General features: G+C 43.7%; 1 protein-coding gene across 1 annotated transcript; it reads left to right on the top strand.

Moving 5' to 3' along the window:
* Positions 1–427: 427 nt before the first annotated feature.
* Positions 428–17875, top strand: SLC1A4 (solute carrier family 1 (glutamate/neutral amino acid transporter), member 4). The gene is made up of 7 exons (XM_009325017.1): positions 428–467; positions 1930–1992; positions 8382–8548; positions 12042–12275; positions 13392–13586; positions 15054–15188; positions 17641–17875. Exons 2-7 carry the CDS (start codon positions 1948–1950, stop codon positions 17873–17875), a joined length of 1011 nt encoding a protein of 336 aa, XP_009323292.1. The 5' UTR covers positions 428–467; positions 1930–1947.
* Positions 17876–18521: the final 646 nt, after the last annotated feature.

Below are 18521 nucleotides of genomic sequence, written 5' to 3'. Positions count from 1 at the left end.
TTGTCCTTCACGTTGATGCTGTGAGCAAAATGTAATCACATGAGTCCTGTTAAAAACTCCTGCCTGACCCTGGAGGCCATAAGCTGTTGCTGCAGCTGGTGTGGCTAAGCCAGTTTCTGTAGCCACTGGTGTGTGTAACTAGCATCGTGTCTGACTGCCTTTGGTGTCCCTACCCACATGGTTAGGTGTGGCAGACAAGCAGGGACCTTTTTATGTGAGCAAAAGAAGACGGCATTCACACCTCTGGAGACATAGCAAGACATCTGCTCTGTGCTGCCAGAGTATCTTCTGTAGTACGCACCTCACTAATGCCAATGTGCTTGCCTTTGCGGGAGGAATGCAGTTTCTGAAAGTAAAATACCTTGGTGCGTTCATTTTAGAAGTTCTACAAGAAATATTTAATTTTCTTGTTTGTATTTTACAGAAACCTCTTTCCTGCAAATCTTGTTGCTGCAGCTTTCCGAACGGTAAGATTGTGTGGACTTTGGACATGAGCTACAGTGCACAGACAGACAAAGCGACTGCTCTTTTTTGAAAAAGGACTAGAAAGATGGTGTAGAAAATACCAAAAGTTGATTTACTTATAGTAGGTGGGATTTTTAAAAGCACCTGATGTAATCAGACATACAACTTCCATGGCAAACAGTTTGATTTTGAAAAATACTCCTCAAACAAAAGCATATTCATAGCCTATGCTTTGTACCTCCACCAAAAATGTTTTTTAAACTTTTATACTTTGGGTGCCGTGTTGGGCAGCAATGGCAACTCTGCTTTGTGCCAGGCTGCTTATCACTTTGCAGGAGCTAGCTGGGAAACCCTTGGGTATGTAGTTTGGAGCTGGGCTCAGAACAGACAAGGCTAAAGACTTTTAGGCTCCCATGTGTGTAAGCATTACCTGTTGCCTGATGCTTTTATTCAGTATTTTTCCATTGTATCCTTTGCTGGATTAGTTGCTCAGCCTGGCTTCTCTTCCGACAGAGGACTAAGTGTGGTAGGATGATAACTGGCACCAGAACATAGTGTGGTTTAAACTGAGGGACAGGAGCTCTAGGGCTCCAAGAAGACTTTGATTTGGTTCTTATTGCTAATTTTAGATGTCAGGATAGACACCGTTGAGAATATTGCTATGGGGCAGAGTGATTCTTTACGATACAGGAGCAGAATAATAGTTTTTGCCTTCATGGTATTCTGTGGGTTTGCTTTTGTATCAAAACCAAGGTGAAACTCTTGAAATCAAGTTCCATTTTGAGTGTATATATAATACAGTACAAGTCAATATGCCATAAATAAGAACAGGAGCAGTACAAAAGTATCATTAAGAAAAGGATATTCTGTGATACCTCGAGTGTCAGGGTTCTGTATGTTCAGGGATGAAATAAAGAAGTCCTCCTGTCCTCTCCGCTGCTGTTGTCACAGGTAATTGGCAAGTACATAAGCTTTTCTTTCCCCTATTTTATATCTAAAGAAAACAAGCCCAAAGAAGTGCCCTGCTTTTGCGAGGTGTCTAGCTTATTTATCAAAGTAAACTGTTGCCCTAGATTTTGGGTATTTTACTGACAATTTTAGTGCCTGCCTCACCATTTCTAACAGTGAAACAGTGCAAGCGCCACTTGCCTTCTGCAGGAGCCAGTGCAACAGCGTTGTGTGTGAGCAATAGCAGGGTGGAGGAGAGGGGAATTCCTTGGCTGCTGCCCAAACCTGGGAGCTCAGGGGGTCACAGAGCACTTCTCTGTTGCCACATGGGGAAGGAGCTGCATATGCTGTCACTCCCTTTTCTTGCATAGGAAAGGCTCGTTAGCCTCCACAGTATGGTCTCCAGAAAAAGTCTTCCTAACAGTAATCTCCTTGTGAAATGCTAGATGATATGGTCATATTGATGATCTGATCAGCAAACGTTGTGGTTTTGTTTGTGTTTTTTCTTACCTGCAGTATGCGACAGAATATAAGATGCTGCTCAGAAACACTACCTCTGGAAATGTCACGTGGGAAAAGGTAAGGTCACTTCTTAGGTTTTTATACAAACCCTTGTCAACGGTAATATTTGACTACTCCACAGTCTTTAATCCTTTCCAGCAGTCATTGGAAAGAAACAAGTACTTTTCTTTGCCTGGAACTGAGACACACACACGAGCCAGATGAGTTACCCAACAGCCACACAAGAAAGCTACGATGAATAGGAGAGTTGGGCTCAACTGATCTGACTCTTGAGACCTTATTTTTAGGCCATGCTTTCTTAGACCTAGTCTCACTTGATTTAAATTTTGATTAGTCACTCTGCCTAATGTTTCCAAATAACTTTCTGTAGACTTGGAATTAAATAGCAATCAGGCTGGCTGAATATGTCCCTTAAACCTTACTCTTCATTAACAGTTTGGAGAGAATGAGCTTTTTTCCACTACCCAAGGCTCTTAAAAAAAAAAAAAAAAAAAAAAAAAAAAAAGAGAGGTTAGTTGAGAATTTTTTCTTGTTATCATGCTGCTGAAATTTTGTTTGAAGCAGCTACAAGTGGTCTGAAGGAGTAAAAATTATAGACAGAACATTACAAATAGGCTGCTATTGCAATGGTGTCAAAAAGGAAACTAATTTGCAGGTGTAGCTAAGGTAGAGAGTGTTATCTTCCATATGTAGCTCATAGGACTTCCAGAGATGCTCTATATCCCGTTGAGTGGCATCTCTTGTGCAGCATGGGGCTATCAAACATCTTTATTATTGGCCAGAGCCAACATATTGCAGGTCCAGCAATAATTACCGTTGTCTTACAGGCAGCATGCTATGAAACAGACCCAGTATCCCAGCCTGCGATGTGTCACCTCACTCCAAATGAAGTATCTCATGTGCTTTCATGGGATTTTGGGGAGACAGGTCTGAGACTGGAAATTACTTTCGGGGTTATTTTCTATTTCTCAGGCTCACTCTGACTATCTGAGATCAGTATCGGATGTTGGGTTACTATATTTTTAGTATGATTTGAATGCCCCTAGGGCAAGAGACTTGTAATGTTTGTATTTGTCATGGAAGGGCTTAACTGGGTCTTGCCCACCAGTTTGTAAAACCATCGAGGAAAAAGCAGTTTATGCTCATCCAGAGGGACTCTGAAGCGTGTCCCTGAGCGCAGGAAGTACTGGCCTCATTACCTTCTCCTCGCCATGCATGGTGCGTGAGCAGGTGATGCAGAACAGTGTGTTTCTGAACTCTGCTTTCGGCTGACGGGCTGAACTTTCATCAGCCCTGGAGGTAGGGTGACAGGTGACTTGGATGGAACAAGAACTGAGCAGGGGAAAAGTCAGCCCTTGCCTAGAAGCCTGCTATCACACGGTGAGCGGTTTCACTGGGGAAGAAGGCAGCCCCATCTGCCCTGGCTCTGCCCGGGCCTGTAAGATTGCATTAGCCCAGATCTGCACTCATCCCATCTGGCATTGCGTGGCAATGACTGCAGAAGAGCTATGTCATCCCAAAAGAGCACTTTCTCTTCTCATGCCATTATATCCTCAGGCAGTACATGTCCGTGCAGCCTCGTGCTGCTAAAAACCAAGTTCAATATGAAAGGCTGTAACAATGTGCACTTAGACATGTGTGTTTGCTCACAGAGTGTAGAGTTAGTTATTCTTCATTTAAGCAGGAGTAAATGAAGGGTGAATGAGACTCTTCTTATTCATCTTCAGTGTCAGGTTTGATAGGGGCTCCTTGGCAACAAAGCACGGATCAGGGCCAACCATATCCATTGGACATAGGCTTGGCCGTCAAGTACTTTTTTAATGCTTGTTCAAAGCCATCACTCTTCCTCAAGAGATAAGAATGCATCTTTCGGCAATTTAAAGTGTGAGATTCTTTTTCAGTTTTCTTCTTTCCTTTATCAGACTTATCAGACTCCTGTTTGATGCAATATCAGAAAAAATATTCTGAATTTGTCACCAGTGCCTGTTTTTGCCAGCGGTTATGATGTAAAGGTTATTTCTGCTATTACTTTTCCAAAACTTTTCTTCAGTTGTTGGAGTGAAACCAGAGCTGAGCTGCTTTAATTCCAGAAGACGTCTCTAGGGAAGAGCAGATCAAATAAAAAGAAAGCATCATCTCAGTTTTGTTAGCTCAGTTTCAGTACTGGTCTGACCATGTTATTTATGGATAGATGAGGGTTAAGTTTGGAAAGGAAGAGGATGATTTTTTGGATAATACGTAGTATAAATATCATAGCAATAGAAGTTGGGTTCCAGGGAAACAAGGTGATATTCCTATCTAATGTTTTCTTTCATCAGCAGAATATTTGATTGAAGAGGAGAAATGTTTTCCTTCTACTTTCCACATTAATAGTGTAGAGCAAAATTTTCCATTGATTATATTTTTACCCCCCACTGGTTAATAGGCCTTGTCTTCTCTGGCTGGTGATATGAATAGTGGGGCACGTAGAAGTCTGCTCAGCCTCGTCCTTTTTGTTGTTTCACATGCTCCCCTTGTGTTTACCTAGCTTTTATGGCTGCATCCTCTCTGTCTCTTCGGCAGCAAGGCTTCCTGGGGCACGGACTATCTCAGTTCCCCATCTGCAGCACAGGGAGGCTGTGGGGGACTCTGAGTTCCTCTTGTGGCAGCAGTAAAAATACACAAACCGGTGATTGCTCTTCTTCCTCACATGACATGGCTGCATTTTCTTTTTAGCCACCTACTACTGGGACAGCTCAATGTCAGCAGTTGTTTCCTTGATAAGCATTTTGTTTCAAGAGCTAAAAAACAATAGGATCTTCAGAGAGATTCAAGGACCAGAAAAGCTCCATGAATCTTCCTACCAGAACACATAATTTCAAGCAAACAATAATGCGTCCCGTAGTTTATCCAGGAACAAAGCTCTCATTAAAGCTGTTTTTGTTTGGTGTCCACAATGCTGCTTGGTTTGGCAGCTCCTTTGGGGTGATGCAGTCTTCTGTTAGAGTACAAAAAGGCCGTTCAGCATCTGCCAGTTTTAGAGCCTGGGACTGAGAGGATCTTCCGCTGAGGATTTACTGCTGGACTCTTTCCATGTTGTGCTGCAAGGAGTTGAAATTCCCTGAACACTGCAGATTGTCCCCTTGATTTGCAGGGAGCGATTTCCTGCAGTAAGTTACTACTTCGTGCAAATGATGCACCTTCTGCCTACATCTGCAGTGATGGTGAATGTTGTGTGTTGTAAAGAAATTGGCTCAAGAGAGAGAAAGAGAAAGACCTGAAAGGGGTGGCAGGATGACAGTGAATAGAGAGAAAGAAACAGCTAAGAAGTTTTTGGTGGCTGTGCACAGAGTCCTCCCTCTGGTCACCAATAATTCACAGGTCCCCAGATCACAAGAGCTAGGCTTGAAGGACTAGTAAGTGTAAGCACTTGGAGAACAGCAGCAGCAGTGATTGCAATGCCAGGAGCAAGGTGGAGAGAGACATCTCCGAGGGTGGAAGAAGACTAAACTCCATGTATTGTCATTCTGGAGAGGTATAGGGGAGTTTGAGGAGAATTGGCCAATTTGTGCGCAGTAGGCCACCATGAAGGTTAAGATGAAAGGTGAGAAGCCACCTGTGCCCTGGCTGTAGCTAACTGGAGATGCTACTATCTCTTGCCCTCCCCTAGCTTGCCAAGAACAGCTTTGGCACCCATGGCTCTGAAGAAGGTGGAGCAATGGATGCTTGTGGGGATTGAATGGCCTAGAAGAACCCTGGACTTCTCTAGTCAGGGAAGTGACCTTCCAAATTAAGCACTAGGAGCTCTGGCCCTGGTTCTCCTGTGTGCCTCCCAAGCTCCGTCCTGCTCTGTGACCCTGTGTGCCCTACACAGCTGCTGGGAGGCTGAGCAGTCTTCTTGCAGATTCAGTACACTTCTGACTCGTTCCTGAGACTAGGTCTTTGAGAAGCCTGAACGGTGGTGGGTTGCTGGGCTTCAGGCTCACACTACTGCATTTAATGAGTTGAGAAGCAAATCTCCAGTAGAAGGAGTTTAAAGGGCAGAGGTGCTTTGCAAAACATCAGTATATAGTAGTATAATGAAATTCCCTCCCAATAATATCCAGGTCAGGATGCTGGGCACTTTCAGCAGCTTGAAACACTGAATTTCTGTTCCACAGCGAAGTTTGATATCTATTTTTTTCTGACTGAGAACCAAAACAAAAGAGCATTCAGTGTTTTTAGGATTTTTTTTTTGTGGAAAAAGCTTGGGCCCGTTATGGTAAAATTCTGTTCCAAGCTGAACTTTTCATATTAGCCTTGTATCAAATGAACTCGATATAAGATGCTATATTATAAAATAATGAGTTGAAAAAAAAAAACCAACAAGGTGAAAAGTTGTGTCAAAATGAAAAAGTGTTGCATTCACTCCATGTGAATGAAGTTAAGTGTTTTTTTTCTGGTGTACAAATGTTCACGTTTTTCCCAAGTTGACATTTCCCAGAGAAAGCTTTGGTTTTGATGAAATGACATGGCAGCATTATTTTACTACTCATTTACTTTCTTCCTGCTAATAAATTAGTCATAAAATTTGAGACTTGTACATCGATTTGTATGTTGTTACTGACAAATTGTCACTGAAACTTTGTTAGATTCCCTTCACCTTTATGGTATACCTTATCTCCTACCCTAGAGTCATGTTTTACCAACAGAAGTGAAAAATAGAAAAATGTGTGCATGCCATGTACACGGACAGTTTATTCAATAATAGGAGGGTGTCATTTTTTTTGTCTAACTTTTCTAACCACAGAAGAGTTCAGGGCTTTCAGGCACACAAAACAGAATATAGACAAAACTATCCAGACAGAAAAGTGTTACTGTGTGTGGACAAAATGGCACATTTCTTCAGACATCTCTGGAGATACACTGTGCCCCATTCTTAATATCCTGTCCGTGTTTTCGGTTCTTTCAATCGGAAATCAAATAAATACTGACAACTTAGCCCTGAACAAGCAACTACCATAAAAAATTGGAGATCCTATATCTAATTATTTTGTAGCTAGCAAAGAAAAAAAGCCAGAACCTTCATTGTTTGTAAACACTTCTGTAAACAGCAGTTTAGCTTTCATGCTTTTGTGTATAATTTATGTTTTATCCCCTTCCCTGCAGTACTTTGTTTCCACCTGCCACTAAGAGACAGTCCAGTTCAGCAGTATGCTTCCAGCAAAAATATCATTTCAAGCAGGCTGGTTTTATCAGATTTAGCAGATCAGTATCCCGAGTTCTTTAGTCAATATTCATTTCAAGCTTGTAGCTCAGAATATATTTTTCTTTCCTAGTGTTGAGCTAGTGTCTACTTAAACTAGCCAGAGGCCAAAACTTGTACACAAACCTAAGCTGTTTTAGAAGCCCTTCCAATTAAAACAACAATTTGACATGTTGAGCTTGTACTGCCAAGCTGGGGGGGAAAAAAACCAGTTTGTCAAAACAATTATATTTTTACATAGCCACAAGAACACTCATTCAGTTCGTGTGATACTACATTGCCAAACAAGCTCCAGTTGTTTTTGAGAAACAAACAGTGAAGGACCAGCAGAGCAGACTTGTGAGTAGACTAGTTTTTGTCAATAGGTGGATCCTGTTTTTATCCTCTTACTTTTACCATGCAGCCACATGATTTCTGAGACAGGGAACGGGTATTCCTTCTGTTCTCTCTGTATCTCCCACGGCTGATGTGGACAGATGAATGAGTAGGTTTCCAAGATTTGCTACCTTTCTCTGCCCCCTCCCCCCTTTCTGCTTCATAACATCGGTTGTTTTCTCGTGGTTTTCACCTTGGTATAAATATTGCACTAAAGTGATGGAGCTGGCAGTTTCTGAGAGCAGATTCCCATCAGAGGTGTCAGGAAATAAGAGCATGTTTGGGGCCAGACCGCTGCAAGCCTCTGGCAGGTATGATTTGTTTAGGCGGTAGAATATCGTAGTGCCGACAGTGAATGATGCTTGGTGGAAATAAGCAGAGCTAGGAAGGCAATATCACCAGTATCTGCCATTTATACCTGCGGTCTCTCCCACACCCATCTTCCCTCATGGGGAAACAGGGAGGAACATTTCAGTCTTTTAACCACACGTGTCATCGGTGCCCGTGCTGTTTTGCATCTGCAGTGCAGCTTGTCCTGAGTAAACTGGGGAGGTTTCCTGTTCAGGTGACTCAGAGCACACGTATCATATCGAAGGGCGTGAGGGGAGGTGGTGGCAGGCCCTTTCCTTCTCCAGTGAATCCATGCCAGCTCATAACTAGGGAGGTTTGTAACTGGACTCCATACAGATCTTGTTTGGTTTCCTTCAACAAAATAGGTTCTTCCTTCCCAAAATAGATTCTGCTTGTTGATTTCAGATCAATGGGGCAGCAACAAAATGAGGTGACCCCTTTGTTGGGTTTTGTGCCGGTCTCGCATCTAACAAGCCTTCTTTTTTTGCCTCTACAGATCCCTGTCGGTACTGAGATTGAAGGGATGAATATCCTGGGACTGGTGCTGTTCGCTCTGATTTTAGGAGTGGCACTGAAAAAGCTTGGCCAGGAAGGGGAAGATCTGATTCGCTTCTTTAATTCATTCAATGAGGCAACTATGGTCTTGGTTTCCTGGATTATGTGGTAAGTGTGTGACTGCAGATGCATCTGCAGTACCATACTACGCTCAGTTCAGGAGTCTCACCATTTATCCATCTCTCCAGCTTTTTCCTACCAGATCCCTCATCACAGCAAAAGTGAATGTCATGGTGTCACACGTTGGGGTCTTTTTTTCTTGCTTGTGCCCTGTAGTTAGACAGTCACGCATAGCTTAAGGTTATCAGTCTGGAACACTTCAGAGGGTTGCTTAAAAATCGTCTCCAGGATTCCTTTTTGATTAATTAGTGGAAAGGCGGCTTTCTGTTTCAAAGCAGCATAAGCTCATGGCTAGCTGCCATCATGTGCCTAAAGGCACTGGCTTTGAATGAATAAAGGAGATGTGAGCAAGTGAGGAATATGGTCATGTGAAGGCCAGGGATGTTTGTGCTTGGAGTGCACTTGCAAATGCAGTGCGTAACTAAAATCATACTTGTAGTTTCATGCCTTGATTTTTCTGCTGGTCAAAAGGTTACTTGTACTCACCTGAAAGATATCCGAGGAGATCAGAAGATAGCCCATTCACTGGCATTGGTTTGAGAGAAACCCTGTTGAGTGCATGAATACAGAGCCCCACCTGTCCACTTGCATCAAAGGGTGATGGGAACCTACGTCCCTTTGTACAGAAGGGAGGAACAGTCTCCAGGGCAATGCTCTGCATCCTACTGAGACAGCAGTGCTGGCTATTGAGTGTTTCGTCATTGTTATCAGCAGAGCCTGAGTTATACATTGGATCTTTAAATCTCTGTTCCTCTTCTACAATCTCTTTCATTTTCTTGGGTGAAGCAGGAACTAATGTTACTAGCAAGAGCGATCAACTGTTTCTTATTTGTGCTTGTTTCTCTGGAGATGCTTCTTTTTTCCATTTCACATCCCTGAGAGTAGGTATTTCCTAAAGTTGATTGTTTATTTGGTCTCCTGCCTATTAATGAACAAATCCATTCTTTCACTTACTTCCCTGGAGTCCAGACATGTTTATGGGGTGAATGTTGCTCTGACCAATCTCACAAAGCTTTTGGCACCAAAAAAAGTCTGTGTGTTAGGAACTGGAGCGCACTGAACTTTCTTACTAGGCAGGAAACCAGCATTGGAGGAGGCAGGCACCTCTAGAGAGCAGTTCAGGCCACCTAAGCTGGGGTAGGACCAGCCTCCTGACAGGGTTTTCTGTCAGGTGGGATGAATCTGCGCCTCAGAGCAGTATCATGCTGTTCTTGTGCAGCTGGATGGGTCTAGGCTGCTCCTGTGAAACCAACAGTACTAATACCTCACATGCAAAAATAAAAATATTCATGAGGACAGCTAGCTAACAAATTATTAGTGGGACATTTCTCACTCCCTTTCCAAAGCTGTTGGAAAAGCTATAAGCTTACCTTAGCAGAGCTATTTTTTCTCCCCTCATTCTGCATTTTTCATTCCTACTATTTTCCTCCCTCTAAGAAGTAGAAAGGTTTTAACAAAACACCTGGTTTTACACAGGCAGATCTCAGTCTTATTTGCTGTCATAAGGGATTGAAAAATTCAAAGTCTCAAAGCAGCTTAAGTTTTCCAGTCTTGAGTGTAATTCCTTGGACACTGAATACTGCTAAGAGGCAGTTCTTGTATTCAGCTGATTACAGTGCTAACACTTCAAGCCAATCGGTATATAATCCTTTACTTTGTGGATTATGGGGACTACAGCTGACTCTTAACACTGTAGTGCACTGTAGCCCTTACTTGTTCTCTTTCCTTCCTTAAGGCTCTTGTGTCATCCTGGTATTTATTCAAAATCTGTCAAGCTGTATGTACTTCCCAAAGGATACTTTGGAATGGGTGAAATCATACTACTAAGAGACAAGGTAGCTTGAGCTCGTGTCTAGTCCCATTCAACAGCTGCTCTCGTGTTTAGCAGCACTTTGATCTCAACTTTCAGCTCCTTCCTCTCCAGCCTCCCTCTTCAAGGGGAGGGATCCAGTCTCAGCTCTGAATCCAGTGTTCATGTTTGCAGAGCTTAGCAGGACCGGGGCTCAGCTAGACCTGGCTAATTGGGGTGCTCAGAAACATAGTTCAAAGGCAGTATGTCGCAGAATTGGCAGAGGCTAAGTGAGGAAGGTTCAACAGGCCCGCCTAGAGATTTGCCCAAGGGAGGACAGAGAGAGGATGCTCACATTGATCTGGGACATAAGGAGGTGCTCTCTGCACAGAACAGAGGAGCTGCAGAACCACTGAGGGAGAGGCAGGCTAGGAAGAAGTGAGTGATCTGGGCAACCTTAAGGCTTGCCCACCTTTCCAAACCTTTGCATGCTTAACCAAACCTTCTGAAGTTTGTCCTGACTCCACAGATCAGCTTCTTTGAACGGGGACATTGGATTGGAGGGGAGAGTGGGAGAAAAAACATTCTTTATTCCTGAGATGTACAGGCAGATCTTTTGTAGTCACGTGTGCCTGGGGCAGAGTTTTGGAGAGTTGGGTGATCTTTTAGTATTTCTTTATCTTGGAAGCAGAAATGGATGGAGCATGGACAGCATCAGCAGAGATACTGGGACACAGACATCCCAAGTAGAGCTTTGGAAGAACTGACCCTGAAGTGATTCCTGCAGTTCATTTAGTACCTGTTGTGCTGTAGGTGCAAGGGCAATTCTGTCTTTTCAGGACTGTTCCCAGCTGCACTACTGGAACCAGAGGTGTGGCTGTGGCCCGCAGGTGGCCTTTCCTCTGGAGCAGCTCCAAGTGTTCCTGACAAAGGAAACCTCAAACAAATGCTGATGTCCTAAGACGTGGCACGTTTCTAGATAGGAGGCATGGGAATGTACGTGTACGTGGCTGTTGGCTTGAGGGAAACTCTGGAAGCCTGATCATTTAACTTAGTCTTTTGTAGGCAAATAGCAGAGTTAACTGCTATCTTTGGCACATGCATCAGCAGCTGTTAGCTGAGCTCTCTGGTATGGGCATAGCTTTTACTTTCCTACACTGAATGTGTTGGCACCCAGTATGTCTACCATTTTAATGACCTAACTTCATACTTCTGGTAGGCACCACGTGTGTAAGATCCTACTCTTCCACCCCTTTCTCTGCTCCAGTGACATGATACTGCTCCTTTTTCTTTCTTACCGTCTGCTGTCCCTTCAACAGTGACTTTAGCTTTAGGTCTTTGCCTGCCTTTCTCCCTGATGGACTAAAACTCCCCACCGGTGTCTTGTCCTGATTGATAGCTTCTGCCAGCATTTCTGCTTCCCACTTGGCTTCCCTTCGGCACTCTCCTACCTGTGTCTTTGAGGGCCTAGGCAAACAGAGATTTTTTCAGTTTGACTGCATGCCTTCCAACAAGCAAGAGTGTTAGAGAGGCCTTCCAAATTTGCTTAGCCTGAGTGTGTGGTGAATAAGGCGCTACCCTTCAGTAGGAGCAGCGTATCCTTTAGAAGGATATTATCTCCAGGACAGAAGATGGCATATTTTTCAAGGCTTTTTGTTTGTACTTAATGACAGGCAGTATTTTTTTACACAGGTATGTACCTATTGGCATTATGTTCCTTGTTGGGAGCAAGATTGTGGAAATGGAAGATATTGTGCTTCTGGTGACCAGTCTGGGAAAATACATCTTCGCCTCTATTCTGGGCCACTTCATCCATGGAGGAATCATTCTGCCGCTTATTTATTTTGCATCCACACGTCAAAATCCGTATCGTTTTCTCTTAGGACTTATTACACCACTTGCCACTGCTTTTGCCACTTGCTCCAGGTGGGTTTCTGTGCTTCTTTTGGGATTATAGCCTGGTTATATTTGTCACTGTAAACTGGTTATATCCCAACACCAAACTGTGTTGAGGTTTAGGTGTGAATATTGTTCCTGAGATTGCAAAAAGAGACTTCTGAGCGTAGAGAGTCTCACTGCTGTCAGCAGCCTGCCGCACAGCACATACTGATAATTAGCTGTTGAAAACAATTCCTCAAAATACTGGGACTGTAGCATAATGCTGAGTTGGAAATTTTTTTGGGGAAAGGTGAAAGTAGTTGCCTTAAAAAGATCCTGCCAGCTGTCCTTTCAATTTTCAGTAAAGTGAGGGTCAGTAGTGAGGGACTTTGTCCTGAGAAGTTTAGTTCTCCGAGTTCAGAAGGATCTGGAACAAGTTTAGACTAATTTTGCAGGAGAAAAGCAGACTTATTAGCTAGTTTAAAGGGACTTAACATTAATGAATTCCAAGATCTGGCCTGATCAGCTCTTATTTGTCATAACCAAACTATCAAGCATGTCATTTACACTTTTCTCAAGGGGCAAACACCTGATCAGATATCATAACTACATAAAATCATTTCAGGTCATCTGCAAAAGTAGATGCATGTCTGTCACAGGAGCTGAAGTACATGAAGTAGGAGAGGGTTTATGAATAAAACCATGTAATTTATAATGCAAGAAATAAATCCAACAGTGGGTTTTTTTAATTATTATTTGTCTGTTCATTTGAGAAGGTACTGGTACAACATTAACAGAGATTGCTGTTGCATCTGTTGTGTTTATATAGGCATCTGTTGGTGTATTTTTATGGTTTGAGACTTGATCATTCCACAGCCCTGTTAGGCTGCATACTGTGTTAAGTCATGAGTTCTTGCTTCTGGGAGATTAGAGTCCTTATCAGCTATTTCTGGGTGGAAGCAGATTATTAAATACTGCTGCTCCAGACCAACAAGGAGGGTCCCTCATTGCTATCATGGCAGAGAGGGACTATAAGATGGCGTCATTGTCTTGACAGTCCTGTCTGCAGCATGTTAGAAACATGAAAGCCATGAGACAGTGACTTTCCATTCAGTGCACCCTGATGCTTTGGGGTTGATTTTTTTCCCTATTCTCTGTTTCTAGCTCAGCCACTCTCCCGTCGATGATCAAGTGTATTGAGGAGAACAATGGAGTCGACAAGAGGATCAGCAGGTTTATCCTTCCTATCGGAGCGACTGTAAACATGGATGGAGCTGCTATTTTTCAGTGCATGGCAGCTGTGTTTATTGCTCAGCTGAACAATGTCGACCTCAACCCTGGGCAAATCTTCACAATTCTGTAAGTTGCTTGCTATTGCAACCACATCCTTATGGCCCCCAGACACATTCAAGCCTGTGGTCTCTCTGTTAATAGCTAGCAGTTTGCATTCCACATCTCTGACCTAAAGCTTGCAAACTGCTATGAAACATAATTATAGGGTGATTAAAGGATGGAGTCTTTCAAGCTTTATAAGATTTGCCAGAATCTCGATTTAATAAAAGGTGGAACCTGGGAGGAGTAATTGAATTCTGAAACAGACTTTGAGCTGTTTAAAGCTGTTTCTCACACAAAATTCCTCTCCTTCCTTAAGCATCATCTCACTCCCCCACCATCCACTCACCGTTAAGCTGGGTAATTGAGGCATGCTGCTCTACCCGGAAAGCCACCCCTGATTTCCCCCCTCTGGATGTCTTAGAAAATTCTCCTGCCAGCTCCTCAGTTCCTTATGTATCAATTTCATACTGAAGACACTGCTCCTGCTTACCTCTGCCCTTCCTACCATCACATTGCTGGCTTCCCAGGTCAGATCCATTATCATTCCCCTCCTGACTGCTTTGCTCCATTATCTCCTCCACCACCTCAGTCCTGCCTCCTTCTCTAGGACTCTCTCCCCTCTATGCCTGGAATATCCTCCCACGTCCCATATCCCATGAAGTGTCATTCTCTTCATTTCCCTCCTCAAAATCCCTTAAGTGAGGATCCTACAAGGAGTTGTAGCCCCTCACTGTGCTGAGAAGCCATAGCTGTATCCACCAGATGCCTCCTAGGGCTGATTCCTGGCATTTTTTCACCCTCACTGGTGAAGGTTTTATTTCCTTCCTTATTGCATTTCGCAGTATATTGTTTGTCTATTTAAGGCAGGGCTGGGGCATTATTTTCTTGGCAGATTGCCAAATTAGCCTTTTGGGTGCTCTTAGTGAATCAGATGTTAACACAGGCCTGAGGATTATGCAGTGATAGTCCAAGGAAAACTCAGTGGTAGACATCTGCACACGAAAAGGTGTGGGGTCCATGTCTATAGCACATGCACCGCAGGTTTCCAGCTCCTGATTTAGGGTCTGTGTTTGAATGCAAGCGATACACAGAGAAGGGGCAGTACCCTGCATGGCAGGGTTTACCTTTATACATTTGGGGCCAGGAGATGTAACGTACTCAGCATACGTGAACGGATATGTGACTTGGAAATGGATATATTAGTAAGGCTATAGTTGTGTTGGTTGGGTTTTTTTTTCTGAAAAGGCAATAGTGGTATTAAACACAGAGCCATTGCCTTGGTAGCTGCTGTGGATGCCTGCTGAGCAGCTGTGCTCTGTACCCGTTCCTTTGCATCAGCAGGCAGGAAAGGGTTTGCCTGGGAAGCAAATGATCTGTGTCCCATGCTGTAGAGTTTGTTTACAATTCCCATAGCGGGGAAATGTGTGATGTAACTGTAGAAGAGGAGTGCTGCGGAGCTCCTGCTAACCGTGTATGCAAATTGATTTGCAGTGTGACAGCTACCGCATCCAGTGTGGGTGCAGCCGGGGTCCCAGCCGGAGGAGTCCTCACCATCGCTATCATCTTGGAGGCCATTGGACTTCCGACCAACGATCTCTCCTTGATATTAGCGGTGGACTGGATTGTGTAAGTACTTTAGGCCACACGTGTCTGCTGTTGCATGACATGCAGCATGTTCAGCTGGAAGCATGGGGCAGGGTAGTCAAAGTAGCGCAGTATAAAATAAAACCCTACAAGATATGGCTGCTTACAGGACAAGTAACTCTTGAGAGATAATGGAAAAGGTGGTCCTTTCTCAATTAAAGCAGTTAATATGCTAAAATCCCTCTTCAGCTTTTTTACTCAGCTTTTACTGAAACATATTTCTTCCTGGTTTCAATTCCCTTTAGAAGGATTGATAAAAGTTTGTTCAGAAGGTGTTGATATTGCTGGAAATCAGTTGGACGCTAGGAGGGAAGGGGGGAAAAAAGGAAATTGAGTCTGAATAGTGATATAAAGCTTTCTTGGTCACATGTGGGAAGCAGTCTCCATCAGAAGCTGTTGTCAGCTATTGTTTGAACTATTTTTATAGTTCAAGACTGGTCAAAACACCAACACAAGTGTCACAGAGAAGTGCCATCCATTGGCAGGGCAGGGACACAGAGGGTTTGTGGCACTCATCACAGCTGTGCGCAGTGTCACAGCTGGAACACGCTGCTGGGAGTCACAAGTTTAGTACACAGTATTACCACCTTTCCTTTCCATCTTCTGGGAAAGAGATACGAGGTCAGACCTTTGCTCAACTCCTCTTCTTTCCAAGAGCCATTCCCCTCCTTGAAACATGAGAGATTATCTCCTTGCCTAGCTCTGTTTGGAAGAGCTTATCTCACCACTTAGCATAGTTATGTCCTTGTTAAGGTCTAAATTTACCCTCTGTACCCCCTAAATTAGATTAAGGAAAGCCTAGAAAGTTTGTTTTGCTTTAAGTATTGGGGACCCAGCCACAAGTGCATAAGTGTGAATGTCACATGCAGGTGACTTCTTATAGCTTAGATGAGCCCCATGGAAAAGGGTGTCTCCGCTTTTACTCGAACAAGCCTGGCTGGCTGCTGTTCTTCCAATACTAGAAAATCAAACTGGAAGGACTTCTCTGAGCACTCATGAATTACAGCATGCTTAGAGTTTAAATGCTAGTGAAGTAAGTGTGATCTGATAATTTAAAAGCATAATCTGCTTTCAAGCCATCTGGTTGAAGTTAGGTAGTGGGCTGAAATGATTGGTCAGTATGGGTCAAGCGAACTGAATCCCATTGGGGTTTTTTTCCAGTTGGTGCGTTTCTGGGCAGTTCCTGGTTTAAACTGTACATTATCCCTCTTCATTGCTTTTTGGGAACACCAGCCTCTCTGTATAGATGGCGTACTTCCACAGCAGATGTGGAAATTAGGATGCCTGAGAACACTGTTGAATTCCAGAGGCTGGGGAACACGGCAGCAGTATTACCTCTTCCTCTTCCCACATCACACATGTCTGTGGAGCACAATCATATTCCTACATCTTCAGCTTCATTAGGGCCATCAAACTCTTTCTTGCTGTCACCTCTTGGGGATCAGCCACCTCCAAAGGACAGGAGAGACAGGCAAAGCAGTGGCTAGCTCTTTGTATCCCATCTTCCTCAAGGATTAAAGCAGTAGCTGTGCTTTCCACAAGCTGTACTCAACAAGTGCCTGGAGGCAAGAGTGAAAAGCTTGCTTTCACTCTGGGCTGCCCTCAGCCTGTGTCGTGCTGGCTGCCTTCATTTCAAAATATGTAGCACTCCTCTGTGGTCAACACTGTTGTTTTAGTCAAGGAACTTAGCCTTGTGGTAACAAAAGGGGGAAGGAGGGAGTCCCATGTCTTGTTTTAATGCCAGCTGTTTAATTACCAGACAGGACCACAGTTACAAGTTGAGCACATGTTGAAGTTAGGCTGCAGAATGACTTAACAGAAGTCTCAAACGGCACATGAAGAAATTGTTCTTCTTTATGGCCCATAAACCTCCTCTGTTAGACCCTGGGACACAGTTTTGTGTTGTAGGACCAAAGATTAGGACAGGTGCTACTAGCAAGAAATCCAGAGAACACAGTCATTCTGCCTGCTTTTGGAAGGATCCCCTAAGTAGGTGTTTGGGTTAAGGTACAAGTCTCTATAGTTAAAAAAGAGAGCTGGGTGCTCTGATTCACCTTCTGGATGAGCCCAAACTAAGTTTCTGCTCTGAACTCGCATTTGAAAAATGCTGGCCTGGGGAAGAGAAAGAGGAAGGAGGTGGGCTGGGAAAAGAGGGATGCCTGAGAAAGAGTAGTACCATTGCTGCAACCCACCGAGAGACCGGAACCAGTTGATAGTAACGGTTGGGCCAACCTTAAACCAGCTCCGGTGCACATTTTTAGTTCTGAATTGGTGATGATACTTCTGTGGAAAATACCTGTGGTAACAACATCTCCCGTGTCGAGCTCCACTGATGTTAGTGGATCAGCAGGGGTGAATCAGCTCCCCTTATTGTGTTGTAACTCTCCTAAGCTAAAAGCATGCTGCTTTGTTTTTTGTTTCTGATCTTAACCAGGGACCGAACCACCACAGTTGTGAATGTGGAAGGGGATGCCCTAGGAGCGGGCATCCTTAATTACCTGAATGAAAAAGAAAAGAAAGACAAAGAGCAGGAGCTAAAGGAAGTCAACGTAGAAGCAGTTGCTAACAGCAAGTCTGAAGGGGAAACATCGCCTTTGGTAACCCACAAAAACCAAGTCTCCAACGCAACCAGTACAGCAGACCCTGAATCCAAGGAATCAGTATTGTGAACTAGAGGCCGTTCGTCAACATGCATCCTAGAGGTGGACCGGGGACTTGTTAACGCACCTAGACGTTTGCAGTGCTAACAAGGGCTGGATGGCTCTTGAAAGTTTTCAGTTCCAGTCTGTTTTGAAATATGCTGGCCTGGGGAAGGGGAGGGAGGTGGGGTGGGCAGAGAAGGGGTGTTGAGAAGGAACACTAGCTTTATAATAGTATTTTGGTAATTCATCTGTATACATGTATATGTGTTCCATGTGCACACACATATACATGAAAACTGCCATTGAGACTTTTGGTTTAACAAGACTTCTGTTAGTAAATGCTCATATGGGTTGGAGATGGGGAAGTAGACAAACCCGGTATGTGCTTATTGTGGGGAAAAATTAGTAAGCTTATTGTGCTGCTGTTCGAATGGAGATGCAGTCTAGAAACTCCAGAGTGGGTGAAAATATTGCTTAAATTTAGTTTCTGGCCTGGAAACACTTACCGACCATTACAGACACGATATGAAGCAACATTTTTCTCCCACTCTCCTTCCCCTCCTGTTCTCTGATCCCTTAAAAATGTCAAATATATCCTGAAAACTAGCCTTTTCTTTTTTTTTTTTGTTTTTTTTTTGTTTCATATCTCTATTAATAGCTTACAGGGGTCCGA

This window comes from Pygoscelis adeliae, unplaced genomic scaffold (assembly GCF_000699105.1).
Source record: "Pygoscelis adeliae isolate BGI_AS28 unplaced genomic scaffold, ASM69910v1 Scaffold46, whole genome shotgun sequence".
Taxonomy (NCBI): Eukaryota; Metazoa; Chordata; class Aves; order Sphenisciformes; family Spheniscidae; genus Pygoscelis; species Pygoscelis adeliae.
Note: the sequence above shows the minus strand (reverse complement) of the source record. Positions and strands in the feature narration are given on the sequence as shown.

Coding starts and splice junctions, on each gene's coding strand:
- SLC1A4 (XM_009325017.1), top strand. CDS start 1,948: ATGCTGCTCAGAAACACTACCTCTGGAAATGTCACGTGGGAAAAG. Junction 1,993..8,381: donor GAAATGTCACGTGGGAAAAG/GTAAGGTCACTT, acceptor TTGCCTCTACAG/ATCCCTGTCGGTACTGAGAT. Junction 13,587..15,053: donor GGGCAAATCTTCACAATTCT/GTAAGTTGCTTG, acceptor ATTGATTTGCAG/TGTGACAGCTACCGCATCCA.